Source organism: Rhinolophus hipposideros (assembly GCF_964194185.1).
Source record: "Rhinolophus hipposideros genome assembly, chromosome: X".
Lineage (NCBI taxonomy): Eukaryota > Metazoa > Chordata > Mammalia > Chiroptera > Rhinolophidae > Rhinolophus > Rhinolophus hipposideros.
Genome location: NC_138046.1, coordinates 85,271,876 through 85,292,873, shown reverse-complemented (window position 1 = coordinate 85,292,873; position 20,998 = coordinate 85,271,876). Strand labels below are relative to the sequence as shown.

At 45.3% G+C, this 20,998-nt stretch overlaps 2 protein-coding genes across 21 annotated transcripts in view; one reads left to right on the top strand and one right to left on the bottom strand.

Moving 5' to 3' along the window:
- LOC308495459 (P antigen family member 3-like) overlaps window positions 1-3,402 on the top strand; it is a gene marked incomplete at its 3' end in the record, with an annotated part of 37,507 nt that extends 34,105 nt beyond the window's left edge. For 7 of the 19 annotated variants that reach the window (XM_081043714.1, XM_081043715.1, XM_081043713.1 and 4 more), the window contains one exon: window positions 915-1,216. In XM_081043714.1, the coding sequence (XP_080899840.1) occupies window positions 915-1,216 (302 nt within the window). Of the gene's footprint in view, window positions 1-914; window positions 1,217-1,750; window positions 1,878-2,828 lie in introns of those variants that run through there. The other 12 variants (XM_081043703.1, XM_081043710.1, XM_081043717.1 and 9 more) reach the window with 4 other exon arrangements.
- On the bottom strand, window positions 374-17,801 carry LOC308495461 (uncharacterized protein). Of its 2 annotated transcripts, none has more exons than XR_013992983.1 (4): window positions 17,466-17,801; window positions 4,619-6,265; window positions 2,332-2,378; window positions 374-2,183 (listed from the first exon to the last, which is right to left on the bottom strand). XR_013992983.1 is itself a non-coding variant. In XM_081043721.1 (4 exons), the coding sequence occupies exons 1-4, from the start codon at window positions 17,620-17,622 to the stop codon at window positions 2,174-2,176; spliced, it is 387 nt and encodes a 128-aa protein (XP_080899847.1). In that variant the 5' UTR covers window positions 17,623-17,708; the 3' UTR covers window positions 1,820-2,173. The 2 variants fall into 2 exon arrangements, 1 of the variants encoding a protein (XP_080899847.1); XM_081043721.1 differs by having other exon boundaries at window positions 1,820-2,183; window positions 6,093-6,265; window positions 17,466-17,708.
- Window positions 17,802-20,998: the final 3,197 nt, after the last annotated feature.

Sequence of the window (20,998 nt, the reverse complement as noted above, 5' to 3'; positions counted from 1 at the left end):
AGATACAGAAACGATGAGTGTCAAGGCTAATTGAATTATAAAATATGAAAGCCTTTTGTTACTTTTCATCCTTTGTACCTTGAGCCACCACTAAAAATTTCAGAAGCTTCTATAATTTTTGCCTATATCTAATACATCATGCATTTGATGTATTTGTCACTTGGTGTGAAACAAGCTGAGGTTCGGAAGTACCAGCTTTAATGTAATGTGTGAGATTCTGGGAGCACCCCTTAACTTCTACACGGTTTTTTACCCTTATATAAATTGTGAACAAATCAGACATATATTAATAAAAACCATCTTCAGTGCTGTTTTGTTGTGTTCTCTAGCTCTTGTGTATGTAATACATAGAACACAAAGACATTCTGTTTTTCATGACTTATTTATGATTGATGACATATCACCTTGTACCAGATTTTAAGATTTCACTACAACTAAGATAATGAAATAAGTCCGCTTTACGTGTCTGTTTCTGTATGGAGACCTGTATCCATGTGCTCAGATTCTGTCAAATTCTGACTTCTTCTGACTCTTCGAAAACAAATTTTAAATCTTTTTCCCCAGAAAGCCTCAAATGACTGAGTCATGAAATTGCCAGAAATAGACTAGTTTCTATTTTCTGTGTCTCAAACAGTACAGAGTGTTCATGCTGTTACCGATGACCAGGAGGCGATGCATAAGATACCTGCGCTAAGCGTGGTCTCCTTCATCACCGTCATTCTTGTGATTCCCTCTAATTTGAATGCGGAGACTAGGATATAATCACCTCTAACCGTATCAGCTGGGGCATCGTATATGCTTCTGTGTCGAAATGTCAATTGCTTAGATTTGAAATTCAAAAAACTATAAACTTAATATTTGCTGGGTAATGAACTTAGGTATGCTGGCCGTTCACATTTATAACATCTCTTAAGGGCTTGATCCGGAAGATGGTCTCCAGGAACTGGCTCAGCCGAGGATTGACCGAGAGGGCAGAGATGGTCCAGATGTCACGCAGGAGCTTGTCTCTAAGCTAGAAACCATTCACATGCTGGAAGCAGGTATGTTATGCAATAAGAATCCTATTTATCCGTTTACCAAATCACTGACCATGAATTCGAGAGCTTTTGAATTTCAAGGCAGCATTTTATATTTTGGGAAGAACTTGCCTCAGATTAGTCTTCTAACCTTTTTACTGCTCATTTGCCGAAGCATTTCATTAGACTATTTACCTTAAGAGAGTTTTCAGACTACTTCCAGGAGCCTGTTAGACATAGCGAAAATGTATTCATAGGCATAGCGTAGCCTAGAAATGTACGTGTTATTACATAGCTACCAAATTGCTTGAGTATCCAATATCAAAGTTCAGGAAAAAAACCCACAGCAGAGCAAACCAAAGGGATAGGATACGAGATAAGTAATAAAAGTTTAAATCTTTGGGAAAAGTAAACATAATTTCACTAGTAAATCAAGAAATGGTTCTTCTGAAAAATATTTGTGAAGAAATTAAGCACTAAGGACACTGAAAAACTTTTGTGAATATTGTCCATGCGTAGCATGATCTTGAAGAATTTGCAAGAAATCCAAGTACACAGGGTAGGGAATATGATTGAGACACTGACAGATATTGATTGTTTTATATAATTGAAAGTGAATACATTCTTGACCTCTAAAGTAATATTTTCAAAATATGAAAGGAATGGTTGATATTCTAGGAAAATATATGTTATTTAATACATCCCATTAATACTCGAATATCTGAACATCACAGATATCATAGGAGTGCTTTGGAAATTCATCAGACTTGTCCCTCAAAAGGTCTTATTTTACTTAAGATCAAGGTAGCGTATGCTTGAAAATTGATGAGAATAGATGTTGAAGCATTCTCCTCACAAAAGGTAAATAACTATGTGAGGTGTTGGATGTGTTAATTACTTCCTTTTGTCTTAGTAATCATTCCACAATGTATAGATACATCAAATCACCATGTTTTATACTTTAAATACATGCAATCATATTTATTACTTTTTCCTGAATAAAAATTTACGGAGCAATGTTTTTGGAAGAAAATTTACCTTCTAGATATCTTACTGTTTCTCTCATTCTCTTTCCTTATCGCGCCCTCTCTTCATTCTTCTTCTTCATGCTTTTCATTTTTTTTTTGCCATGACATACTCCTTGGCATATATGTTCTTCACATTTTGCTGTCAGAAATGACGGTAATGACTTAAAATGAGAGTGATTCTATAATTTATTATATAAACTGAAATACTTTCAAATGTGGAAAAGACATTATTTATTATTACGCTTGGACTACAGGTGAAAATGGGGACACATTAATACCCCACTTACGCAATCACACGATGGCTAAAATGGCCCAAAGATACGTTTTTCCATTCCTGCAACAGAGAGAAAACACAAATGTAGTACTGGACTTTGTATTTACTTCACTTGAGCAGTAACCAATGTGACATTACTGTTTTAAGTATGTTATGCTCAGTAAATTATTTCAGTCAAAGCAGTTAATCGATATATTCTTGTAAATTTCTTTTCTCTCAGGATTTATGGGGTGTTGCTTGGATTTTTAGTAAAAGGATACGCAATTTTTGCTTTCTGTTTGACACTTCCATTTAACATTTCTATTTTGTGTCATGTGTTCTGTACAAAAACATTGATTTCATTTCCTTGTACCAATAGAAAGATTCTCGTGCTAAAGAGTGGTGGTAAATGATCTGCTTTGAAGTCTTTTTTTTATGAAACCAGAGCTGCAGTGTCCTTTGTACACCTTCAGTGTAATCTCAATGACACTCTGCTAAGATGTGTTCCCACCTGTCATGTTTCTCTTCCAGGGGAAGGGCAAGCAAAGGATTAAGGAAGGTGAGCTGAAAACATGAAAACTACAACGTGGGATATCAGACTATGAAAATTTTCTCAGTAAAGTTTTTTTGCTTTCCCCGAAGAGCATCACCAATCTATTGTTAAGTGGATGTCTAAGCGGTTGATACTATTGAAAATTGTATTGTTTTTTGTAATTTTATGTCCTGATTGAAGTTGTATATACAGACATATCTGCAGATTGGTATTTCTCCAGCAACCTTGCAAAATCTGCTTATGAATTCTGAAAGCTTATGTTAGATCCTTTTGGAATTTCACCATGCACAGATCATTTGTGAGAACGAGCAGAGTTTTGTGCTCTTTGAAACATGTTGTCTTTTTTTCCCTTTTCTCATTTTACAACCTTGGACAGAGCCAGCCAGTACGGTGTGAATAGAAGCGGTAATAGTGGGCCATGTTTCTCTTGTCTTTGATAGGAAATGCAAAATTTCAACAATTCGCCAAGTTACTGTGAAGCAGAGGAAGTTCCACTGCAGTCCTGGGTTGCTAACAATATATATCTTCAATAAATGTTGACTTTTCATCAAACACTTGTGCATTTATTGAGATAATTGAAGGATGTGCTCCTCCAACAGTCTGTTAATGTCCTGAATTACACAGGAAGGTTCCTATGTTTAAACCAAGGTTGCCTTCTTACGGCGGTAAATTGGGTCATGATATATTATTTTTACCAATAATCTACACATTAGTGTTATGTGTTTAGGATGTTCGTGTATGACCTCCTGAGTGACTAGCGTGTGCTTTTAGGTCATGCATTTTGGAATCACGGTTACACTGGATGCCTCCAGTGAATTGGTTTGTACAAACTCTTTTAGTCTCTGGCAGGGAACGCAGTGCAAGGCTGGGAGGAGTGTAGCGCCAGCTTTCCCTTGTTCCGCTGTTTCTGGATTTGATCTCTCTTGTTAGTACTGGACCCCACTAACAGGTGAGTGACAGGGAAGCTCCAGGTCCCCATCCCTTCAGCCTGGGTGAGGTGCCGTCTTCCCCGCAAGATACCTCTAGTGGTGCTGTGGCTCTGAAAGCACCTGCTCCCGTTTCTGTGATGATGTTAGTCTCCCACACACACTAAGTTACACGTCATGTCTCTGCTAAGTTGCCTGGATAATTTCTATCTGTGCCCCGTGGTGGGGAATGGCCTGCCCGATCCTTCAGCTGTGTCCAGTTATGGCAATACATCCGTGCAATGAGTTCTATACTAATCCCATGAATAATAATAACTCACATTTGCAGGGTATGTGCTGTGTGCTGGCCACTTCCCTGAGCTAGGTTCCATACATTTATGACATCATTCCATCCTCAGAAGAAAGTAAGCCAGAATGCAAAGAAAATTTACATTTGATCACCGCACAGTTTGATAAAAGTTGAGATGACAGTCTTCAGGCCCTCTAGCTCCCAATTCCAGCCTAGGGTAACAGCTTTCTGAGGCATCGCCGGGAACCACTACGGTCCCATTTTTTCTCATTGTCTGTAGATTTGATTACATAGGAGCTGGCGAGGGAACAGTAGAGTTGTTGTGGGGACAAGGAAGTCGAGAAATCCAGGCCCACTAGGGACAGTCCACCTGCTGATGGCAGCTGTGGCTCGTCCTGGGTAAAGGGATGGACCCCAATACCCGGTGTCAGGGCCCTCAGCCACAGGCAGCGTGGCTGGTTGGCGGGGCTCAGCAGGGATGGCAGGGTTTATGGGCCACCTCCTGTGGATGTGGGGTTCACACTAAACCCATAGGGAAGGATGCCTAACTCACCATGACCAGAGGCCAGCAGGATTGGTCATAATACAGTTTTTCCAGGACTCAGACCCGAGAGGTCATTCTCAGAATCCCTCAGCTCCGGAGTCCGTTGCCATCCCTAGAGCGAACCTCCCTCCCTCATAAGGACATGACGGTGACTGCAGACAGGAGGGTCTCCAATTCCTCTAGCCTCTCTCCTACAAGATGGATGGAATAGATGTTGCAGAATCATCTCCCCAAATCCCCTTTCGTGTGCCTTTTGCGTAGGTAAAGCCAAAACAGTGAGACACCAGTGCTTGGCGATAGAGCAATTGTTACTCGATTTGGACAAATGAAAGGACGGAACAGCTAGAGTTCCCAAATACTTCTCCCAAATCGCAAATGGAGACAGTGTTTTTGCGGCTAGGGAGTAGAAGATGGGAATCTCCGGGGAACTGAGAGAGAAGTCTGTGTGACACTTTTTCATATCAGACTCCTGAGCATCAGCAGCTGGTCACAGCTACCATGCAGGTATTCTTTCTTACATCAACATAACTCATAAATTCTGCTCCACACCCAGAAGTTATCTCCTCCTGATTGCAAACAAACAGCACATCAGCAACACAAAATGCCATTAGGATAACACGGGTTGCTGGGGAGAAGAATCAGGATGCTGTGGACTGTCTCATCATTGTGAGTCAGTGATGTTATCTTTCAAGCAAACAGCAGAAACCAGACAATGAGTACCGCCTTGATTAGGCTGTCGTTGCTGTGTGGTTGCCCCGGTAGAGATTTTGAGAATCTCAAGCAAAGTGTATTTCAAACATTTCTCCAGGAACTTGCTTTACATGTAGTCCTTCAGAACATGACTAACATACATTCGTTTTTATTTTTTCAACCAACAATTTATCATCATTTCTTTTCATCTGTACTATTATGTTCTGCATACTGTTCCTTAACATTTGTTTTTACTTTATTATGTAGTTTGGATCTCTTTCAATATCGGTGTCTACAGATGTACCTATTTGTATTATTAGTCAGCTGGGGCTACCGTAACAAAGTATCAGAATGGGTGGCTATGACAGCGGGAAGGTTTTTTCAAATTCAGTTTACATTCATTATTATTTTGCATTAGTTTCAAGTAACAGCAGAATACGTAGACATTTCTATACTTTGTGAAATCATCTCCCAGTAATCTAGTACATGAACGTACTTTCCTCATCTTTGATTGTAAGCTGTGTGACACCTGAAGCAGTTCAAATATTTAGTGAAAGCCAATATCTATATGCTCATTAACAAATAAATGATTTCACTCTCACTGCCAAAAATGCAAGGGGCATTAAGAACACAAGGGGCTCGGCTACCCAGAAACTCAGTGTCACTGGCCACACGGCAGCCATGAGCTGAATATTTGTGGCCCTGTGTCCCAGGGTGCAGCCTGTAGGCTATCCGGGGAGGTCTGTGAGGCCTCTGAGTGAATGGGAGCTACGAGCTAGGGTAGCACTTCCACTTCCCTGAGCTGCTGGTGTCTATGTCCTCTCGTGTGACTGGGTCTCCGGTGAAGGTCTCTGAAACGTTGGTGGGTCTGTCCCAGCGTGTGAGGTCCCTGAACTCTGAAGAGGAGTCTTTCTTGGTCCAGAGCGTTGGTCTCTAAGCTGTTCATGGAACTGCATCCCGGGATGTCTGTGAGAGCAAAGCAGGAAGGACCTTACTTACTATGTGCTCTATCTAGGTATGTGATTTCACCTTTGCTGAGGTTTCTCCCATCCCTGCCCTGGTGCCACAGAGATGAAATGTCAGGGTGTCCCTCCTCAGGGAGGGCAGTCCTCGGTCATGTGCAGCTCGAGGAGCCCATGGTGACCATACTGATAAGAGTAGTAACTGCTGACATCACCCCACCTTTGCTCAGGGCCATGAGACAAACCTATGGGCACATATTAACTCAGGAAATTGGCCCGAATACTTAAGAACAGGGGCCTGGGCCCAGTGTGCACAGAAGGTCTCAGCTTTTGAGGAGGGAGTAAGTGGTAGTAACGGGGTCTCCTTGGAGGAGGCAGGGGAAGGCTCAGCACAGCCCAGGCCAGGTGGGGGAGCCAAGGAAGGGGAACGGGAGAGGTTTGCTCAGGGTCACAAGGACTCTGGGACTAACCCACTGTCAGAAGTCTGACTCTCTGCCTCTTGCTCTCCCAGCGGGCTTGGTACTAGGTATACGGAATAGAATCCTCACATTACCTGTGGAGATGGTGGTGGAAGGTAGACAGGAAACACGCATGCAGGAGGGGAAATACCTCACATTCATGCACTTCCACAAGGTGCACTGCTAATGTACAGGTCCCTCCCCCCCTTTACATCATCCTATTGGCATGGAGATCAGCAGGAGGGCAGTCAAGAGCTTGAGTGGGTGTGAGGGACCCTGTTTACAACACGATGCTCCCCATAACTACACCATGTCCTTCTCCTCAGGGGCAGAGGTGCTCATGATTGTGAAGACAGCGTGACTGAGGCACAGGCCATGGGCAGCTGAGTCATTCCCTAGACACTGTCCCTGGGGAGGGGCGTCCTTTCCCCGGAAAGACGGGCACATCATCCAATAGCAGCGCTGTGGGCCCAGAGGTGGTGACTAATTCCATGGGAACAGTGACTTGGCAGTAATAATCTGTTTCTGTCTCTGGAATGCTCTCTCTTTCTTTCTGACTTCTCTGTCCCAGTTTCTGTGTCCCTCTAACACACCGGCCTGGGTTTGAACACATGTACGCCGTGAAGGCCCTTCCTCCTCCTCCTGAGAGTATCATAGATCCTTTTTTGTTGTTCTTAAAGTTTTTTTTATTACTTTCAGGCATGCAAAGCAACATAATAGTTAGAAATTTACACCCCTCACAAAGTTATAACTCCTCTGCCACAAGCTACTACCCCTCTGACATTTTATGTAGCTGTTATAATGCCACCGACTATTTCCCTATGTTGTACTCCATATCCTGTGACTATATATACCCATATATTTAGTTAGACTTTACAGTCAACATTTTTTACCTCAGCTTCCGGTGTATTACGCATTGTTCAGGCATGTACACAGTCTATGACGTGATTACCCTGAAAAGTCCAGTGCCCATCTGGCACCTTCCATGATTTACAACATTGTTGATTATATGTATTAACTACCAATTCATATTTCTCAATATCTTTTTCACCCCCGATCACTTTCCGGTCTACACCCTGATAGATCTAGTACCTATCTGGCACCATAACGAGTTATTACAATATTATTGACTATATGCCTTATGCTATACCCTACATTCCCATGACTACTGTGAAGCAATCAATTTGAACTTCTTAATCCCTCCACCTTTCACCTATCCTTAACCCCCGTCCCGACTTCAAGAAGTTCCTCTAATATTCCCTGTAATACTGGTTTGGTGGTGATGAACTCCTTCAGCTTTTTCCTGTCTGGGAAGCTCCTTATCTACCCTTCAATACTAAACGATAACTTTGCTGGGTAGGGTAATCTTGGTTGTAGGTCCTTGCTTTTCATCACATGAAATATTTCCTGCCAATCCCTTCTTGCCTGCAGTTCCTGCTGAGAAATGAGCTGCCAGTCTTATGGCGGCTCCGTTATAGGTAACTAACTGCTCTTCTCTTGCTATTTTTAGGATTCTCTCTTTGTCTTTAACGTTTGTCCCTTTAATTATGATGTGTCTTTTTGCTGGCCTCTTCGGGTTCATCTTGTTTGGGACTCTCTGTGCTTTCTGGACTTGTCTGTCTATCTCCATCACCAGGTTAGGGAAGTTTTCTGTCATTATTTCTGCAAATATGTTTTCAACTGCTTGTCTCTATGTTCACCTTCTGGTACCCCTATAATGCCAATGTTGGTACGCTGGATATTGTCTCAAAGTCCCCTTAAACTCTCCTCAGTTTTTTTGATTGTTTTTCACTTGCTGCTCTGGTTGGGTATTTTCTACTACCTTATCTTCTACATCGCTGGCTGCATCCTCGGCTTCATCTAGTCTACTGATGATTGCCTGAAATATATTCTTCACTTCCGTCATTGTGTCCTTTATTTTTCACTCATTCTTTTTCATGGTTTTCATGTCCATTTTTATGCTTCCTGTCTCTCTGTTGAAGTTTTCCCTGATATCATTGAGCATCCTTATAACCAGTGTTTGGAAATCTGCATCTGACACATAGGTTATCTCCAATTCATTTAGTACTTTTTCTGGAATGTTGTTCTTTTTTTTCATGTGGAACATGTTTCTTTGTCTCCCAATGTTAGATGCCTCCGTGTGTTTCCTTCTATGAAGTACGGTTGGGCTGCTATATATTCTGCTCTTAGTAGAGTGGCCTTGGGTACGAGGTGTGCTAAGAGGTTCAGTGGCACCCTCTTTCTGGTCCCTCTCTTACACTGGCCTGGGCGTGACCTCACCTACACCAAGAGGGCCCTTGCTCCTCCTCTCCTAAGGACATCGTTCTTCTGTGTGTATCTCAGTGGGGACCAATTACAAGAGTCCCCCTGAGTGCACAGGATTGTCCAGGGAAGGCACGGTCAGACGTCAAGAGTTTGGGGAAGGGTTTTTCGTTGGGGCAAACCGGGAGCTCCTCCCCTTCCATTTGCTGAACTAGACCTCTGACCTCTGACACAATCATGAGTCTTCTGTGCTAAGAACCCTCCCGTGAATCGCTGAGAGGAAGTGAACTTCCACGCCACTCGTTCAACAGCCCAGATAACACTATGTGATGTGTTACCTTCCTGAACTCATGTCCTGTGTCTCCTTAGGTCATGCTGTGCCAGCCACCCGGTTCCTCATGCACTGTAGCCTGAGTTCCACTCCCACACCTTTCCACTGGTCTGACCGGTATCTAGGATGTTTTTCACCCACATATCCCTCTCCTTGCCTATCTGCTCAAATGTCACGTACATGGGAAATTTTCTCCGCACCACTCTCTCTGGCAATATTCACGCCTTTAATTTCTTTATTCACATTCAATTTTAATCACAGCCATTACCAACAGCTGACAAATTACAAAGATTTCTCTGCTACATGATCCCACTACAATTTAAGTGTCAGGCGGGGCGTCCGGCAGGGTCTCTGGTCCAGTTCCCCACATAAGAACGCTGGAAATGGTGAGGCCAAAAAGGAACACCCATGGAGCCATAAGTAGGGGAGTCATATCACTACATTCTCGCCGGCGGCATCCGCCTCTCTGCAATCCACTCTTGCTAGCCCCCATTTTTTCGCTAGCCCCCATTTTTTCTGCTAGCGTAGCCACACCAGTTATATTAGTGGCCAATGGCTTCCGGGTTATAGCTGATGGCCAACTAGCCACAGCTGATGGCCATCTGATCGCAGTTGATGGCCATTTACTACCCTAGGCAGCACCTTTCTATGTGAGGCCGAGAGCCTGGAAACTGCTTTCTGGGGCTCTGTCCCCACAGTAAGCTACCTAAAGGTAAGATGTTGTTTATTCTCTTTTCCTACGACTGCATTCCTACCTCCCATTACTGTACCTGACACTTAATTTGGAGAGACGAAACGTGATCATGGAAAAAAAAGAGTTGGAATAAACATTACGAAGAGAGACACATAAAATAGAGTCGGAGGCTTTTGGGGAAAGTGGGGCCTATGCACAGCTGGTGCCTCAGTCTCAGAGCAGCTCTGAAGTTGCGAACCTGAGAGAACTCAGTCCCAGGTCAGCCATCAATATCCGGGAACAACAACTGCTGTATGGACACATATAAACTCTACCCCCATCTTGGAGTTTTGAGTTACTCCTTTGCTTATTGGAACTAACCAACCCTTGCTAAATTAGCCAGCAGTCCTTCATTTGCATGAGAGAATTACACTTTGTGGTTTTTGCCTTTATAATCACTACGTTTCTTTGACTCCTCAGAGAGCAGTTTGCTTTGCTAAGTGGTTGTGTGTTTCCAGGGCTGAAACTCTTTTCACTCTTGCAAGTAATTTCCTTTCTTGATTAAGCCTTAAGCTCTTCATTCTTTACCCAGTGAATCAGGGAATAAACAAACAAGTGCAAAGTGGTGGCAAGAGGCATAGTTACACAGGCCGAGGGTCTGCTAGGTAACATGTCCAGGCGTGACAGGATTGTGACGAAGCACCTGGTCTGTATGTAACCTAACCTGTCCATTGGCCCCTGGGAGATGGCCTCTTCCCTAACAAAACCAGATGACCCGCCATCCCTCTCACCTATTGCTGACAGTCAAGGACTGCAGCCTGTCCCACACCAGGCCTTCTAACCCCAGTCGGGAGGTCTAGCCCTTCTGCGCTTGGGGGACTGTGGCGCGGTTGCCCCACTAGATGTATTCTGCAGTTACCAAGGAGACAGAAGCCAGCACAACCCTCCGCACAGAGAAAAGCTTTTACGGCTCCCTGGTATTAGAGTGGCCAATGCAGGGAGCTACATTTCAGGTCACAAAGACGTTTCCAAGAATGCAAGAGTGCAGCGAACTGGGGTTTTCATCCTGCCTTTGCCTTCCCACCCTTTGGGGACCAGCCTAGAACGGTCCCTGCATCCCTATGGATGAGCCAGTTCCGGTCCTTTTCCTACAGACACAGCAAAATTGAAAGGGGCAATATGATAATACAACATTCAACTCCCCATTTATACATGGAACATCTTAGAAGAAATGGATCGATTACCCATAAACCATGAACTACAAAAACTCACCCAGGTGTGAATAGTCCAATATATTTTAAAGAAATGAAATCGGTAGTTAAAAACCTTGGGGGGGAAAAGCCAGAGAGTAAATACCAGAAACAAACAATTCATGCGATTTAGATCTGGCACCATTTTGAGAAGTGTGATGAAATCCCAGGCCATCGACTCCGACCCCACCCACGTGAATCATCCCTTTGTCCAGTTCTAAAAGGATCCTGGGACTGGCAGCACCTACAATCACTTAGAAGTCGTCTGGTATATCAGACTGACTGTTGATGTATTACAGTGCTTGTGTGCAAGTGACCCTTATTTTACTTAACAAGGGCCCCAAAGCGGAAGAGCAGGGTTGCTGACAAACCAGATATGCCAAAGGGAAGCTGTAAAGTGCATGTATGTATAGGAGAAACAAAGTATGTAGGCTTCGGTGCTACCTATGGTTTAAGGCATCCACTGGGGGTCTCGGAATATACTCCCCATGGATAAGGGGAACTAGTGTAACTCACAGAATATAGTGAAAACAATCACTTAAGAAATCAAAATGTTCCATTAGAAAATATCCATACCATAGAAAGAAAGCTGTAAAGGAGGCACCAAAGAACAAACAGAGAAGAGACACAGAAAAAAAGAAAAGTATAATGGCAGATTGGAGTCTACCTACATCAATAAGATCATTAAATGAAATCAGATTAAACAATCCAGTCAAAACGCAGACATTGACAGTCTCGATTTGAAAAAGCAAGATGAAGGTACATGACGGCTATGGGAGACACAGTTTACATTCCAAGATACAAACAGATCACCAGTGAACTAGGGGACAAGATATATCAAACAACCAGCAACCCCAAGAAAACTTCAGGGGGCATCCTCATATCAGGCATTTAAATTTTAATGTTAAACATATATTTATAACATGACCCAGCAAATCTCGTAGAGAATCCTTGCCAACAGAAACGAAAAACATATGTCCATACAGAGATCTGTACTCAAACATTCATAGCACCTGTGTTCATAAGAGTCAAAAGTAGAAACAATCCAAATTGACAAAAAGTGGTAAATGGATCAAAGAAAAATACACAAAGGAATACTACAAACTAATGATGAAGGGGACCATACATCAGGAACACATAACCGTCATAGACATTCGTGCCCCAATCAGGCAGCTTCGAAATATACCAAGCAACTACTAACAGTACTGAAGGGAGAAACTGAGCAAAACACAATTATATTAGAGGACGTAAACACATCACTGACAGCTATGGATAGATCATCCAAACAGAAACCAAACAAAGAACTAGCAGCCCTAAATGACACATTAGATGAAATGGACATAATTGACATTTACAGATCAATTCATCGTAGAACACCAGACTGCACATTTTTTTCTAATGTATACGGACCATTCTCAAGGATAGACCACATATAGGGTCAGAAAACTAGCCTCGGCAAATTTAACAAGATTGAAATCATACCAAACATATTCTCTGATGACAAGGCTCTGAAATTGGATATCAACTCCAAAAAGAAAGCAAGGAATACCACAAATGTGTGGACATTAAACAACATAGTTTTAAAGAACAATCAGGCCAAAGAAGAAATAAGAGGAGAGCTCAAAAGATACAAAGAAACAAATGAGAATGAAAACACATCCTAAGAAAATTTTTATGATGCAGGAAAAGCAGTTCTAAGAGGGAAATACACTTTTAAAAGGTGAGCAATCCCTCACCTGGGTATCTACCCCCAAAATCTGAAAACCTTTATCTATAAAGACAAGTTTCCTTCAATGTTCATTGCAGCTTTATTTACAGTGGCCAATTCATGGAAACAATCAAAGTGTCCTTTGATAGGTGAATGGATAAAGAAGTTGTGCTATATACATATATACAATGGAATACTCTTCGGCAGAAAGTAAAGATGAAATAGGACCATTTGCAACAACATGCGTGGATCTTGAGATTATAATCCTAAGTGAAATACGATAGAAAATGTAGAGAACCATTTGATTTCACTGATATGTGGTACATAAAACTGAAAACAACAAAAGAACAATACATACACATGAAGGAAGAAAAACACATAGACAGACAATGGTTTACGGGGTACCGGGGGTAAGGGGGGAGGGTGCTCTCAGAGAGGGTAAACGGGGTCTAATATATGGTGATGGAAAGAGAAGTGACTCTGGGTGGTGAACACACAAGGTGAGATACAGATAATGTATTACAGAATTGTACACCTGAAATCTATGTAACAATTGTCACCCCAAGAAACTTTAAATGAAGAAAAAACTTATAGATGATATATATTAATAATATCCAAAAGCCGAAAAACGTTGTCCACACTCTTTCAAGTGGGAGTCCCTTCAAGGTATTTCTGGAATCCTTCTGATATGTCCCCATCATTCCTTGAATTTAGGCTCATTATTCACACCACAAATTGAGCGGGATTCGTGTATCCTTTCCCTCCCCCAGTCCAGGCACCAGTCTTTGGTGGAGAATGGTATTGGAAACCAGGATCTGGGACCTACATGTGATTACTGCCATTGGATTGTGGGGGAACCCAAAACTGTTGGAATACACTTGTGTACGCACTCAAGCACACACACGGGTATACATAGGTACATCTGTATCTATCACCTAATAGAACGTGTACGTATATTGAAAACCACGAGTTCCATAGAGGCCTCCAATTCCAGCATAACATCTCAGAGTTTGTTCTAGGTTTCTTTATTTCCTCATGAGAAGCTCCCCTTTCTAAAGTGAGCTCCCATATCCTTATTTATTTACTGACGTGATGACACCCAATGTGTAAGAGATGGGACAATTAAAAGTTCCTGAACTTTTTCAACGATGTGGCGAAAATTTTTTTGATATCAGCGGGATTATTCACTATGAATATATACCAACTGCAGAAACAGTTTACCAAGTCTACTATTTGGAAGTGCTGAAAAGGCTGCAAGAACTTTTCACCAAAAATTCATGGCTCTTGCATCGCGACAATGCACCACCTCACAGGGCACTGTCTGCGAGGGAGTTTTCAGCCAGTAAATAAGTAACTGTATTGGAATGCACACCCTCCTCACCTGGCCTGGCCCCCAGTGACTTCTTACAATTCCTGAAGATAAACGAAATACTAAAAAGACGACATTTTGATGACACTCAGGACATCAAGGGTAATATGATGACAGCTCCGTTGGCCACTCCAGAAAAAGAGTTCCAAATTGCTTTGAAGGCTGGACTAGGCACTGGCATCTGAGCATTGCTTCCTTACGGAAGTATTTCGAGGGTGACCTTAGTGATAATCAGTCATGAGGTACGTAGCACTTTTTCTAGGATGAGTTCGCGAACTTAACTGGCACACGTAGTATATGGCATCCTTCCCAAACAGAGGCCAGCCTCACATGCTGTGCTCAAGTATCCCCTGCCCGTGACCTCCGTCCACAACCTACTCAGCATTGAATCCCGGATCCATGTAGCCTCTCCCACCCAACCCTCAGGGACAGCCTCCTACTGGCCTGGGGCTCTGTCCCCCACTGCACCCTGTCCTTGGGTGTGGATGCCCTCCTCAGTCTGTCTGAGCTGTGACTCCCCTAGTTGGGAAGCTCCTGGAAGCATTCGCTTGCCTTGCTCTGCAGCACCTCACGTGACAGCTTGAGGACTGAACTCCTCTGGCATAAAAGAGAAGGGAAGTGAAAGAATGGTCAAGGCAGAGGAAAACGTGAACATACCCAATACAATCACTTAATTAAGGTGAATGCAGCCGAATCCAGGCAATACTATGAAACCTGAGGGATTAAGCTCACTCTTCTGCAGCCTCCCCTTCCGGTCTCTCTCCTCTGACTGAGTTCCTGTTTCATTCCAAAGGTATTGCCTTCCATCAACAACAGAAACATTAGGGACAGCCAGATGGCTCCACTGGTAGAGTCCAAACTCTGAGCAACAGGGTTGGTGGTTCCAGTCCCACAGGGGCCAGTGAGCAAAGCTGTGCATACCAAAATTGAAGACAATGAGCTGCCTTTGAGATTCCAGAAGGGCGCTGGATGGCTCAGTTGTTTACAGCCTGAACTCTCAGCAACAAGGTTGCCAGTTCAATTCCCACATGGGATGGTGGGCTGCGCCCCCTGCAATTAAAGATTGAAAATGGCAATTGGACTTGGAGCTGAGCTGCGCCCTCCACAACTAGAGTCAAGGACAACGACCTGGAGCTGAGGCCCCCGGAATACATACTGTTCCCCAATATTCCCCAATTCAAAAAAAAAGGAAGAATGTTACAGGGACTTCATTAAAAAACAGTAGAAATACTACCATGGGCGTGATGCCTGGATTGTCATTTATATCAGCTGGATGGCCCACATTCACTGTGGATGGTGTCCGCCCTGCAGCTCTGACACTCAGAGCCTCTGTTTTCCATTACAGAGTCAAATACTTCACCCCTCTTTTAGCACTTTCAGATGTGAGGGGGAGAACAGCCTCAGGCCACTATTGCAGCCTCAGGACTTTCATCCTGAAAAGAGGTTGACCTCAACTCCCTCACAAGTGGGAAGGGAAATGCAGAGAGGAAAACAGGACACCTTTCATGAGCGACCTGTACCAAACCCAGTGATGAGGGCTTTACGAACACCCCAGGATTCCCTGACACCCAGGAACACACCTAGTGAATTTCCGCCTCAGCACTGTTGCACTTGCTGTTCCTTCTGCCTGGCATGCTCTTCCATCAGGTAACGTATGGCCTGCTCCCTCCCTTCCTCCAGGCCTCTGCTCACTCATCACCTTTTCAGGGAGTCCTTCTCTGATCACGCTCAATACACTAAGAACATTCTCCCCTCATAGCCTTCCCCGGAACCCGTTATTTTCAGTCTCCACAGCACTTGCCACACCCAGATATGTTATACAGGTACTGAGCAACTCTATGAAGTCAGACACTCCATCAACGTTGTTCTCTGTTGTACCCCATCTCCTAGAACACTGCTCAGGTACATACTGTAGCAGGGACTCAGAAATTTCTTGTGGAAAACTGAGTGGGACCCAGACTCTTTACACACATTGCTAAGATGTACACTGTCTTCCAACATGGGAATTGGCCCCATTTATTGGTTATGATGCATAACAAGTCTTTAGGACACAAGTGACTTGCCCAAGGACACACAACCAAGACGTGGGGCTCCAGGCTTTGGAATCCCATCTGACAGCTTCCAAATCCCTCAGGTCCTACACAGAGACCTCACACCCGAGAAGGTAAGAGATCTCACCAGACACACAAAACCCAAACACCTCACATACCCAGAGACACCAAACACAGCTCACTCAACAAAACCTAAAACAGATTCCAAACGTCTCTGCACAGGGAGGTCACCGTTTGTGTCACAAACTCCCAGACACAGCAGAGACCACACAGACTGTGACAGCGCCCACCCCGCAGACCAAGGTCCTCATCCCAGGAAACAAATTAAAACTGCTGATACCTCTCACCCTGCAGGTAGGCTCCCAAAGCTCCCAGGCACGGGCCGACTGATTACAAGGGCTCCGAAAGCAGAAAGACAGAAGCTCAATTATCTCCGAAACACCCCATAACCTTAGGATAACGTCCCCATACAGATCAGAGAACCTACACCCTGGACACAGACCCCAAAACAGCCCCCCGACTTCCTACCTTAAGAGAAAGCCTCCGCCCACCCCACTCAGTTCAGAGAGATCACAGCTCAGGACCCAGCATCACAAAGTGCTGGGAGCCCTCATTCCCGGGGTGCGGTCCCACACACAGATCTCCACCCGGGACACAGACGCCGGGAACCACAGAAAATGCTGAGCCAGGTACACGTGTGTAGGCCCACGAGGCCCACGAGGCCCACGAGGCCGCAGAGACCTTTAGTCCGTGGCACAGAATCCGCTCAGATAAAACCTCCCATTCGCGCACAATCCCTCAAAGGCTCACAGGGAGCCAGTGTACCCACAGAGCACCTGTGAGGTGGCAGCTCGCCATACACATCCCCAAATGCCTGACACTTCACTTCCCAGGCAGGGACACCAAGGAGCGCAGACACCGCTCCCTGGACCTTAACTGCCTGCGTGTGAGAGTCTCTCCGATGCCGTGCCAATCGCGCCACACTAGGCTGGTGACTGACATAGGGCTAAACGACAGTAAGGAGCTCACGTGAAGACAGCGCCGTCACCCGCGATCGCAGCGTGGGGCACTGACTCCACGCCAGCGACTGCGCGGAACTCACCACTGCCAGGGGCGGCATCGCCAGGCCTGTCCGGACGCTCAGGCGCTGAGGAGTCCAACTCGGAGAAACTTCTACGCTCTGAAAATACACGCGCGCGCGCGAACACGCGGGCACACACACGCCTCACCCTCAGCTCCAGCTTGCAGTCAGGCGACATCCCACACAGATGGCCACGGGCACGGGGCCGCCAGACTGCGAGGCCAAGATGACAGGCCCAGCGGGAGCCATCCCGCGCCCCGGGTCGGCTTCTGGGAGGGTTTATTCCGTCAATCTCCCCGCGACCAATCAGCGCACAGCATGGACCTGGGAGCAGTTCCTTTATCCTCCCCACCCCCCACCCGCAATCTCTCCACCCAGGGTCTTCCAGCTGGATGCGACCACGTGACAAGGGACGGGTGCATCTCGGGAATTGACAGTGAGGGCCGCAACCTCACACCCCGAGGCCACTCGGTGTCCAGCGGGTCGGGAGAATGGAGACCTCCGAGTCTACTGGGCCCGGCCGCTGTATACACACCCTCAGTGTGCTCACACACACAGTGGGGTTTTCCCAAACGCCCTCCCCAGTGGTACCTCCCGGAATACAGAGGCGCCCCTCCAGACCTGTGTGGTTTGTGCCTGGCAGCACCTGCTCCCTCGCGGGCGCCCCTTGGCGGTGGGAACCGGAACTGGCTCATCCATTCGGATGCACATGGACCATTCTAGGCTGGTCCCCAAAGGGTGGGAAGGCAAAGGCAGGATGAAAACCCCATTTCGCTGCACTCTTGCATTCTTGGGACCGTCTTAGTGACCTGAAATGTACCTCCCTGCAGTGGCCACTCTGATACCGGGGAGCCGTACAAGCTTTTCTCTGCGGAGGATTGTGCTGGCTTCTGTCTCCTGGGTAACTGCAGAATGCATCTAGTGGGGCAACCGCGCCACAGTCCCGCAAGGGCAGGAGGGCTAGACCTCCCGACTGGGGTTAGAAGGCCTGGTGTGGGACAGGCTGCAGTCCTTGACTGTCAGCAATAGGTGAGAGGGATGGCGGGTCATCTGGTTTTGTTAGGGAAGGGGCCATCTCCCAGGGGCCAATGGACAGGTTAGGTTACATACAGACCAGGTGCTTCGTCACAATCCTGTCTCGCTTGGAAATGTTACCTAGTAGACTCCTCGGCCTGTCTAACTATGCCTCTTGCCACCACTTTGCACTTGTTTGTTTATTCCCTGATTCACTGGGTAAAGAATGAAGAGCTTAAGGCTTAATCAAGAAAGGAAATTACTTACCTGAGTGAAAGGAGTTGCAGCCCTGGAAACACACAACTACTTAGAAATGCAAACTGCTCTCCAGAGAGACAAAGAAACGTTGTGATTGTAAACGCGAAAACCACAAAGTGTAATTCTCTCATGCAAATGAAGGACTGCTGGCTAATTTAGCAAGGGTTGGTTAGTTCCAAGGAGCAAAGGAGGAACTCAAAACTCCAAGATGGGGGTAAAGTTTATATGTGTCCACACAGCAGTTGTTGTTCCCGGATATTGATGGCTGACCTGGGACTGAGTTCTCTCAGGTTCGCAACTTCAGAGCTGCTCTGAGACTGAGGCACCAGCTGTGCATAGGCCCCACTTTCCCCAAAAGCCTCCAACTCTATTTTATGTGTCTCTCTTTGTAATGTTTATTCCAACTCTTTTTTTTCCATGATCACGTTTTGTCTCTCCAAATTAAGTGTCAGGTACTGTAATGGGAGGTAGGAATGCAGTCGTAGGAAAAGAGAATAAACAACATCTTACCTTTAGGTAGCTTACTGTGGGGACAGAGCCCCAGAAAGCAGTTTCCAGGCTCTCGGACTCATATAGAAAGGTGCTGGCTCGGGTAGTAAATGGCCATCAACTGTGATCAGATGGCCATCAGCTGTGGCTAGTTGGCCATCAGGTATAACCCGGAAGCCATTGGCCACTAATATAACTGGTGTGGCCACGCTAGCAGAAAAAATGGGGGCTACGGAAAAAATGGGGGCTAGCAAGAGTGGATTGCAGACAGGCGGAATCCGCCGGCGAGAATGTAGTGAAATGACTCCGCTACTTATGGCTCCATGGGTGTTCCTTTTTGGCCTCACCATTTCCAGCGTTCTTATGTGGGGAACGGGCCCAGAGACCCCGCCGGACGCCCCGCACGACACTTACAGTGTAGTGGGATCATGTAGCAGAGAAATCTCTCTAATTTGTCAGCTGTTGGTAATGGCTGTGATTAAAATTGAATGTGAATAAAGAAATTAAAGGCGTGAATATTGCCAGAGAGAGTGGTGCGGAGAAAATTTCCCATGTACATGACATTTGACCAGAAAGGCAAGGAGACGGATATGTGGGTGAAAAACATCCTAGATACCGGTCAGACCAGTGGAAAGGTGTGGGAGTGGAACTCAGGCTACAGTGCATGAGGAACCGGGTGGCTGGCACAGCGTGACCTATGGAGACACAGGACATGAGTTCAGGGAGGTAACGGACAACACATCACATAGTGTTATCTGGGCTGTTGAACAAGTGGCGTGGAAGTTGACTTCCTCTCAGCGATTAACGGGAGGGTTCTTAGCACAGAAGACTCATGATTCTGTCAGAAGTCAGAGGTCTAGTTCAGCAAATGGAAGGGGAGGACCTCCCGGTTTGCCCCACGAAAATCCCTTCCCCAGGCTCTTGACATCTGACCGTGCCTTCCCTGGACAATCCTGTGCACTCAGGGGGACTGTTGTAATTGGTCCCCACTGAGATACACACAGAAGAATGATATCTTTAGGAGAAGAGGAGCAAGGGCCCTCTTGGTGTAGGTGAGGTCACGCCCAGGCCAGGGTATGAGAGGGAGCAGAAAGAGGGTGCCACTGAACCTCATAGCACAACTAGTACCCAAGGCCACTGTACTAAGAGCAGAAATTATAGCAGCCCAACGTACTTCACAGAAAGAAACACACGAACGCATCTAACATTGGAGACAAAGAAACATGTTCCACATGAAAAAAAGAACAACGTTCCAGAAAAAGTACTAAATGAAATGGAGATAACCTATGTGTCAGATGCAGATTTCCAAATACTGGTTATAAGGATGCTCAATGATCTCAGGGAAAACTTCAACAGAGAGTCAGGAAGCATCAAAATGGACATGAAAACCATGAAAAGTATGAGTGAGAAATAAAGGACATAATGACGGAAGTGAAGAATATATTTCAGGCAATCATCAGTAGACTAGACGAAGCCCAGGATGCAGCCAGCGATGTAGAAGATAAGGTAGTACAAAATACCCAAGGGACAAAGAGAGAATCCTAAAAGAAGCAAGAGAAGAGCATTTAGTTAGCAATAACGGAGCCCCCATAAGACTGGTAGCTCATTTCTCAGCAGAAACTGCAGGCAAGAAGGGATTGGCAGGAAATATTTCATGTGATGAAAAGCAAGGAACTACAACCAAGATTACTCTACCCAGCAAAGTTATCCTTTAGAATTGTAGGGTTGATAAGGAGCTACCCAGACACGAAAAAGCTGAAGGAGTTCATCACCACCAAACCAGTATCATAGGG